Source organism: Papilio xuthus, unplaced genomic scaffold (assembly GCF_000836235.2).
Source record: "Papilio xuthus unplaced genomic scaffold, Pxut_1.1 DF828952.1, whole genome shotgun sequence".
NCBI classification, from domain to species: Eukaryota; Metazoa; Arthropoda; class Insecta; order Lepidoptera; family Papilionidae; genus Papilio; species Papilio xuthus.
In genome coordinates this window covers 4,544,940-4,554,572 of record NW_013529697.1, presented here as the reverse complement: position 1 = coordinate 4,554,572, position 9,633 = coordinate 4,544,940, and the positions used below count along the sequence as shown (strand labels likewise).

Below are 9,633 nucleotides of genomic sequence, written 5' to 3'. Positions count from 1 at the left end.
GTTGTTTAGTGGGTATGCCTCCGCTATGGAGGTGCATCCCACATAAAGCATTCCCTTCTGAAACAAAAAAAAAATTAGGTTAGTTGCCGCTTGCAGAAGGGTTCATGGTGCACTTTTCAATCTTCAAATGACAATAATAATAACGTAGGTAACGCGCGATGGTTCAATGTCCGTTCCAGTCGGCACCCACAGCAGAAGTGTTCTGCTGCCGTACCTCGGCTGGTAAGGTGTTGACCCATCGAACGCCGACAGTCACTTTCCGTAGTAAACTCAACTGCCGCAGAAAAAGTCGGAGAAACCACTTTTCTCAACGACAAAGTGCAAGCACAAAACACGATGACCCAACTCGATCCGTCTCCACTTCACGACTATATTCGTAACAACTGTCAAAACGCCTTATATAAGGATGGTTCCTCGACCCCTCTTAAGCCAGGGGCTCTGCTCTGATTGGTCGTTACTTAAATTACGATTATAATGTTATTTAGTCTAGGAAAAACGTAACTTATAAAGTAAGATCAAATTAAAAGTTATTAGAAGCTTTTACAATATCAATAAACATTAAACATTGCACACTATGCGTTAAACAGTAATTCAGTTGACAATGGCTACTTTATAACTTCCTACTTTAAATATAATCACAATGGCTTCCTCCGACATGATGGGGTGATGTCAATATAAGAGACTGCACCCTCATTTTCGGGGCACACTCGCCACCGAACACTGAAGCCAGCGGAAGCTCTGCCCGTTTGACTAGCCAAAATAATTAATCATTTTAACTCTGATAGTTGATTAAGTTAATGTTGTATTTTTAAATCATTTTAGTGTTTATTACATTTATTCAATTCTGTTAGTTTTCTTATTAATTCAAAAAGTACTGTAGTTGGGTATAAGAGATTGTTTTTTTTTATTTTCCCTGCTTCTGATCCTTAAGATCACAAGTGGGATAGTGAAACTCCCACGTCCTTGTTTGTGCATCCTGATACGATGAGTTTCCATTGTTATTTCTTTAATTGGCTAGTCATACGATCAGAAATATGTTTTTGGCAATTGTAACTACCCTTGCTTAAAATGACAAATTAGCACTTTGTTTTCGGTGTTTCGTGTAATATACGTAAGTAAGAAGAGAAGAAGAAGATGACGGTGTGATCAAGTTTTATAATGTCAACTTTGGTGAGTACGTTCCAATTATTTTATTCTCCGTTTTAAAATAACAAATAGAAGTTGAATTCGTCGTCGTTGTTGAAAAACGTAACTTTACAATATCAATAAACATTAAACATTGCACATTATGTGTTAAACAGTAATTCATTTGACAATGGCTACTTTATAACTTCCTACTGTAAATATAATCAAAATGGCTTCCTCCGACATATATATATATGCCTATAATGTCACCAACTTATCTGTAAAAATGTCGATAATTACCAACCCCCTTTTCAAATCCTTACAACCCCTTTTTCGCTTTAAAAAGTAGCCTTTCTCAGGCTCTAGACTATCAGTGTATCAAATTTAATTAAATCAGTCCAGTAGTTTTTGCGTGAAAGAAGAACAGACAGACAGACAGAGTAACTATCGCATTTATAATATTATAATAGTAAGGAGGTAACAACTAAGACATTAGCATAATCATTAAATGCTACTTAATTGTACTGTAATTAAATTAATTATTTCTAGATCATGAAATTGGCGTAACAGTGGAAAAACTACAACCCTTTATAGAAAGCAAAGATTTTGAAAACATGTCCATCGGTGGAGGTATAGACGAAGGAGTTTCCTATGAATCAGACAAAGTACTACTATTTTACCAAGATAAAGCGCTATTAGGTAATAAATATATGTAACACTAATGAGATATTACAATAGAACTAAATCACCATCTCAAAGGCCGGCAGGCAAGGCATCCGCGGTTCCTCTGGTATTGCTGATGTCCATGTGCGTCGTTGATTCCTCGGTGTTCCCGCTGCTCGTTTGCCCCTTCTGTTATAAAAAAAATATGGAAGTGCTCTTAATATTTTTTCTCTTTGACAGTACTTGATGTTGACTGCTACGGAATAGAGACGCATGGATCACTTATGCCTGATTCGAACATTACAGCTATAGGAAAGGTATTTAACTAAGAAAACCTAAAATTACAACACCTGTTTTCTTATGAGTCAAACAAAAAAGTTTTTCTCATTCTGTTCGAAAAAAAAAGAGACACAATACTTTTTGCAGATATCAATCTTTTTCAAACCTCGAAACGAATTATAGCAATGTTATTTGATCGCCTTAAAAACTTAGATAAGGTAATAGGCGTAGTAAAGGAAATCTTCATTTTCATCGTACATTGAAGTTTTATAGAATTGTTATATCATTTTTGATATTTGTGTATTTACAGTGCGCGAAAGTGATCGAATCATTACAAGAGTATCGAGACGAGCAAATTGATTACATGAAGAAGTTGCAAGTCAGCAACACCGGCGACTTTACCAGCATCAACTTGAACAGATTACAGGTCAGTTGTAGATCCAATCTTCCCTTATAAACTATTATAGCTTAATTCAGTTTAATACCTAATGAAAAATTATATCAAAAGAATGTTTCTATTACGTTAAAATCACATCACAAAGAATCTGTCGTTTTAGATTTTAGACTAAGAAAATGATTATTTTTTTATTTATGAAGTATAGCCAAATGTTAATTGTACCTTGAACTTCCAAATTATTACGGCATTTTTGGTCCTAAATTATTTATGTTACATTTAAGTTTAATATAATTTTAAATGGCGCACATTCCAGGGCGCCCTGACAGATAGTGTGCTGCCAGGCCGTATAACTCTTCGTTACTACATCAATCCGTCAACCAGATCGACAGTATCCGAAGTGTTTGATGAGGTATTTATAAAACAGTGAAACAATTATTTTTCATATAAACGAGGAGTATATAAAAGTAATTCTCGTAAACTACGCTTCATGTTGTTTAAACTTAACTTTTATTTAATCCAGACGAAAAGTCAACCTTGGAATGTACTGGGTTCTTTCCGAAATTTGTTTTTATAACGGAGTACAAAAATATTAAGATCGCCCACGGACCATATTTTTCGATGCCGTATTTCAATTTTGAGATCTGATTTTGATAAAGTGATGGTTTCAGATGGAACATTGATTTCATCAGATATTCGACTTTAACTGCCTCTTGCCTAAAATCAGATATATTTCCAGCTGAAAGAAAGAATCCAAAAACTTGGTAGCGATATAAAGTTGACCATTGTACGTTCTGCTGAGAAATCCCCCGTCGTCAAAACTGACGACACCAATCCTTACTGGACAGCAATTTCTGATGCAGCCAAGTGCACGTGAGTTTAAACCTTAATTGTATTCGAATACCGTTCAAAATACAACACACAATACATATAATTATATAATAAATGCTATAAAATCAAATAGCAATTACTACGCGTTAAATTAGTTAAAAACTTTAATTTTTTATGTCATAAAATTAATAAAAATGTTAACCTTATTCAACGCATAATTTGAAAATCATTACATAACCTAATTCGTGTATTATTGTTGCAGAAATATAACTTTCAACCCGAGCGTCATCTTCGACCAAACAAACGCTGGTGTTATGAGAAAGTTTGGAATTCCCGTATTAGGTTTCTCTCCGTTACAGAAAACGGAGTTCCTTGTGCACGGAATTAATGAAAATATCAATATTACTATATTCTTGAACGGTATCAACTTGTATCAGAAATCTATACAAAATTTAGCAAATCTCTCTGAAAAGGAAGTAGCTAAAGATACAAGTTCCTATATGACTGGTTATAAGAAAAATTAACAGATTTATTACATTAAACATGTCTTTTGGTTTTGCTATACTGAATTTTCATTGCTATGGTTTTCTCCCAGGTGTTTCTGTAGTGAAATCCCAAGTTACTACTCACATTACTTCAATAAGGGTGAGTTGCATCAATTAACTATAACTATAACGATCACCTTGACAGTAGTTAAATCTACGGTTGCGCAAATATTCGTTGCACCATTTCAACGATCGTCAAATTGACGTTTAACGTCTCCATTGATTATAGATAGAGCATGTGTTGTATGCTAACACAGGTTACCGTGGGTTTTCATTGTATAAACATCCAAGACTTCTTCAAGACAGTGAGTTATACTGTTTTTTTAGCAATAGAAATCAACGGGCTTCGTATTTTCATGTGATTTAAACTTCATCTCTTTTGCACAAGAAGTTAAAAGTGATGCAATTCAGTGAACATTATAAAATGAAACAACTCTTTATTTTTCACATATAATTTTATTTTTTGTATTATTAGATAGTTTCCTAATCACGTAATCATTACTTTCGCTTACAATTCTTAATTTGGAATGATATTATGTGAAACATTTAGCTTAAAAATAAATAAAAAGAACATCTGACTTATTTTCCTTCTCCTGCGCATGCAAATTAAAAAATATATATATAAGGAACATGACAAAGAGTTAAGATGAATGATACTCTTTGGTTTTATTGCATCTTTTAATATTATTCGTACATCTAAGTACATAATGAGATTGTAGACAAAACTGAAGTATATAAGAGTCACGTGTCCGCTAACTGCTTCGACACAGCAGTGAGACATTTCAACGAGCATATCGCTTTTCTTAAAACTAAATTACATCATCATTTAAATTGTTATTTGTACATAAAAAATAAAACAATGCCAACAACCATGATAAACTATAATAATTAAGTTATAAATGTAATAATGGACACAAAACAATACGAGTACATCATAATAAAACAAGCAGACGTCGCTGCTTTAAACACATGCCTGAATAAATGAACAGCATTAATTAATACATTATACATTTTTTTTAAAAGAACAATTTCGCCAATAAACAAAAATTGAATAGTGAAATTAAGTTTTCAGATCAAAGAATGTAGTAAATTAAAAATAAATATCATAGGAATAAAAAACTACAGAAAGGATAATGGTAGATAAGATGAAATTTTTAGGTATTAAAAGTGGGACAATTTTTATTTACTGGCGCAATTGACAGGTACAAAATATTGTCTTCTCCAAAATGTAGCCAATTCGACTCAATTATATATAGAGGCCAGATTCTGAGAAAAGCTAATTATTATAATAGTGAGTTTGTTTTGGAGTCGAGCTGTAGGTTATTTCAATCGTATCCAAAGACACATTCGAGAGCATTAAGACAAACGTCATTGAAAAATAACCCACAGAATTGATTCCGGTATTTAATATCTATTTCCCTACGGTACAATATCATTGGCGAGCTAAACATATTCATATCACCATAAGCTAATTCCGTTCAGAAAGAGCAAACTTGCATAATATAACTACAACTATATACGAAATAATACAACCAAGCTCATAAATTATTCGCAGAGTCCTCAATAGCCATATATAATATCATATTTATTGAAGAGAATTCAAACATGAATATAAAAACACGCACTTCGGTGTCACTTCCACGGAGGAACGGCTCCAACGCAATCGGCGATTCAACATCTCACGAATTCATTGAATTATCGACTTTATTACTACTATTAATACTTTCCAGTTGGGTCCCACAGTACGATACTTTGCGAAAAGTCCGGCAAGAATATCAAATATCAGGTCGTTCAAGTCATTATCACGTGTGTGTTCACCATTTAACACGAATCTGTCGGGCGAGCGGGCGCGGCGTACCGCACGTCCCCGCGCCCTGCCTCACTGCGCACGCGAGCGTACACCGAGTACGCTGCAGTAATACGAGTTAATCGCGGACGTAACACAACGTGTAAAGTTTATCTCAATATTGGCGGTCGTCGTAGATGTAGATGGCCTCGCCGGCTGACTCCTTGAGCGGCGGCGGCGGGAAGTCGAGCTCGCCCGGCCGGAACAGCTTGGAGGCGTTGGGCGCAGGCGATGCGGGCGCCGGCGAGCTGCCCGGCGAGCCCCCGCCGCGCCGCTTCACTCCACTCGGCGACGCCGACGCACGGAACGACGATCGTCTCGCCAACCTGCACATAAAAACTAAGTCTGTGCAGTACTGCAAGAAAAGAGTTTTTATTATCAAAACTTGTCTTCGTAGGAATATTGTTGCTTCGTATAACTCGATATGTTAAGGTAAAAAAATCTCCGTTACCCACCTCGTGGCAACTTCTTCGGGCGATTCTTCGATCTCTAGCACCCAGCTGACAGAATCGTGTTTCTCGACGACGCCCTTGACGGCGGGCAGCGGCGGCGAGTGGGGCGAGTGCGGGGAGTGCGGAGCGTCGGGCGCGGGGGAGGCGGCGGGTGAGGCGGAGGGGGACGGGGAGTCGGGGGGCGGGGAGCCCGAGCGCGCAGACTCGCCCGACGACGTGCGTGTCCGCAACGGCGCACGCTCTATGTACCCGCCGCCGGCGAGCAGTGACACCACCTGACAAATTACAATACCGAATAAATTGAATGCGATGTGCATTGGTTTCAGTTAATAATATTGTGTATATTATGTTTTAAGCAAAAGCACGAGCATTAGATACAGTCATTGCGTATTTCTCACCTGGCTCTTCTGTCGCAGCTTGTATCTGAGCTCCTCGTTGAGTGCGGCGAGGCGCGCGGCGTGATCGCGGTCACGTGCGGCGGCATCGCGCAATCGGCGATTGTCGTCGCGCAGGCGGTCCACGTCTCGCTGACGGGCGGCGGCGCGCTCGCGCAGCTCCTCGGCCGCGTGCCGCGCAGCACGCGCCTCGCGCTCGGCCCCCGCGCGTCTCTCGCGCTCCGCACTTAGCTCAGTGCGCGCGTCACGCAGAGATGCCATCTCGGCTTGCTTTAGCTCTATCACCGCCCGTAGAGAGCGCACCTGCGAACAATTAACATGGTAATACAGGGAAAATAATCTACAAACATTGACCTACTTCAGAGTCAATATACACTTAACCAACCTCAGCGGCTAGTTCGTTAGCGTCGGTGCTGATCTCCTGTCCAGCTTCTAGTCGCAGCTGGAAGTCCTCGGCGTCGCAGCGCACGGGGTCACAGGCGGCGTCGCGGCGCGCGCGCCCGCCGCCCTCGCCGCGCTCACCCCGAGCCGCCTGCGCCCGCGCCGCCTCCAGCTGCGCACGCAGCGTGCGCTCCACCTCGCTGTGCGCGTGCAGCCGCGCCCTGCTCTCTGCAACCTCGTGCTTCAGGGACTCTATCGTATCCTGTAACCATTGACGTTGTCTTTGTAAAAATAGTATGAAAATGTATGCATTTGTTTTAGTGAACAAAACTGGGTTCAGGTGAAAAAGAGCTTGTAACTTTTTGTTTCAGTGTTTACTCACTTTTAGTCCCTTGATGTCGTTTGCCAGAGCGGTCACCTCTTCCATGTGGACGGCCTGGAGTCGAGCGTTGGCTTCTTCCTTGGAAGAAACCTCCATCTCTAGCTCTGAGATCTTGCTCAGGCATTCTGCGACTGGAAAATAGAACAAATCGTAAACTACAAAATTTACTGTTATTATTATTTATTGATTTATTCTAACATTTAATAAAAATAATTGCCTAAATTAAAGTGATCAGCAAATCGGCTTCCGCAAAAAGCAACAGAGTTTTATTTAAATATTTTTTTATAAATTACCTGAACTGATATGATTCTTCTCTAATGACATAGATAACATTGGAAGGCCATAGTTTCAATGGATTTTAACGATAAAGACAACATACGAATAGGTAAAAATAGACTTGGCATTCTGATGTATTAATTGCGATATTCCGAATTAATAATATTCACACACTTCTGAGTAAACTTTCGATTGTAGCCTCATTTCGTATTTGCTAATTTTAAACCGATTTTGTTTTCGTTTGCATTAAGGCGTTTGTTTTGGCTGTCGGCGAGTACTTATATCGACAAACAAATGATTTCATTACTTATATCCAATATCGAATCAATATTTCTTTTTCTAGACGCAAGATTTGTGTTTATTGTGATACCGCCTACATCTTTCTTATTTGAGGATCATGGATTTATATTTTTGAATAAATAAATAAAAACTTTATGGTAATACTCAATTACACAATTATGTGGGAGCCTTGGCTCCTGAAATAGGGCTGAGTCCTGTGCTTCAGTAGCCAAGTAATGTTCCTCAGTTTTCAATCTTCTTTGGGGTTTCATCAAAGTCTATTGATTGAGTTGTTAACAACGACGCCTCTAAATAAGTACTTCTTCTTTTTGTTATTCCAAGGTTTGATACTCGTCCTTAATTTCCCATGCCCTTGTCACAATACACATACAAAAATAATAACAGCATAAATTTATCTATTTGTATCCGAGAGTTGGAAATAGTTTTGGCAATCGTCTCTATATTCAGGCCGGCCTGTATTTACAGATGGTATACATTTAGAGATTTGGAACAGCTTTATACTATTTTAAGTGTCCTACACTAACGTATGCGCCAAAATTTTCATACAAAACTCATTGTATTAAATACTTGAAATTACGCAGCAATTATTAAGATAATACGTAATATAACTTGCATTTAGTTTTGCAAACAACGTCCTTTGTTTTGTTTGCCATATTGAACCAGCCAGGCAATTTTACAATGGGAGCCAACTATTTTGCAATTTTGCATTGTCGATATGAAGGTTTCGGATGTCCTTTACCTTCTTTCCCACACTTTGCTATTCAAAATTATTGTAAGTTACAATTTCACTATAAAATTTCTCTCTAGTCAAAGTAGGAGAAAATGAGCACACTCACTGGTGTCGAGATCCTTCTGCGCGCGTTGCTGACGGTCGCGGTCGGCGCGCGCGGCGCTGCTGCGCTCGGCGGCAGCCACGCTGCGCCATCGCTCCGCCTCCAGCCGCCACGACCCGCCGTTTAGTGCGTCCAGCTGAAATGCCATAAACGATATTTTACTTTGTGTTAGGCACTTAGATGTGATTTTGTCGTGTTACCTGTTATTTTTCCAACGCCTTAAATATTTCTCTAGTCTTAGTCCTTTTTTGTGTTGTCAGGTTTTCCGTCTGTCTTGAACACAGCTTGTAATGCTATTCATTTCCTTGGTAGCGGTAGGTAAAACCACTTAAAGTAATGTGTGAACTATAAACTAAATATATATTCAAACGGCTACTCACTCTAAAAACTAAATACTGCACTAAAACTCCTAGTGCTTCAACGCCTTTAGCGGCGTGAGCTAGCGCTGTGACGTGTTCACGAGGCGGCGTGGTAGGAGGTGCGGGCAGCGAGGCGACAAGCGGAGCGGCGAGAGGCGCGGGCAGAGGAGCAGGCGGCGCGGGCGTACGCGCCGGTTGCGGCGTCTGCGCCCGCTTGCTGCGCGGCCCCACCGCCGCTGTAACGCGCGGCGGCTCTGCAAATTAACACAACAATGATATCAATTGTTCCTAAAATACCTTGTTGTCATAATAGAATTCTCCAGTCGAAACATATTGTGCTAATTCTTCCGTAGTACGTAATCGCTACTGTATATGGCGTCTTTATCAAGAAATCTTATGCCAATTCTGTAGATGGATAAAAGAGATACCAAATTTGTATGTGTTTTCTGCAAATGCCAATGAAAATATAAAAATTGTCTAGACGATGACATTTGCGAGCTATTGTGGAAAGTGAAAACTAATTACTGAAACATTAAAACAGTTCGTTCTTGTTGTTAATGATACATATTAAT

The 9,633-nt window shown here is 39.2% G+C and overlaps 1 protein-coding gene and 1 pseudogene across 1 annotated transcript in view; one reads left to right on the top strand and one right to left on the bottom strand.

The window, feature by feature from the left end:
* Positions 1–3,854, top strand: part of LOC106126360 (aminoacylase-1-like) — a 10,061-nt pseudogene extending 6,207 nt beyond the window's left edge.
* Positions 3,855–4,273: 419 nt separating this feature from the next.
* Positions 4,274–9,633, bottom strand: part of toc (toucan) — an 80,143-nt gene continuing 74,783 nt past the window's right edge. Inside the window, exons 6-12 of the mRNA XM_013322626.1 lie at positions 9,083–9,315; positions 8,706–8,838; positions 7,294–7,424; positions 6,916–7,173; positions 6,534–6,833; positions 6,139–6,410; positions 4,274–6,009 (exon numbers count right to left, since the gene is read on the bottom strand). Of these exons, the coding sequence (XP_013178080.1) occupies positions 5,799–6,009; positions 6,139–6,410; positions 6,534–6,833; positions 6,916–7,173; positions 7,294–7,424; positions 8,706–8,838; positions 9,083–9,315 (1,538 nt within the window). The 3' untranslated portion in view covers positions 4,274–5,798. The remainder of the gene's footprint in view (positions 6,010–6,138; positions 6,411–6,533; positions 6,834–6,915; positions 7,174–7,293; positions 7,425–8,705; positions 8,839–9,082; positions 9,316–9,633) is intronic.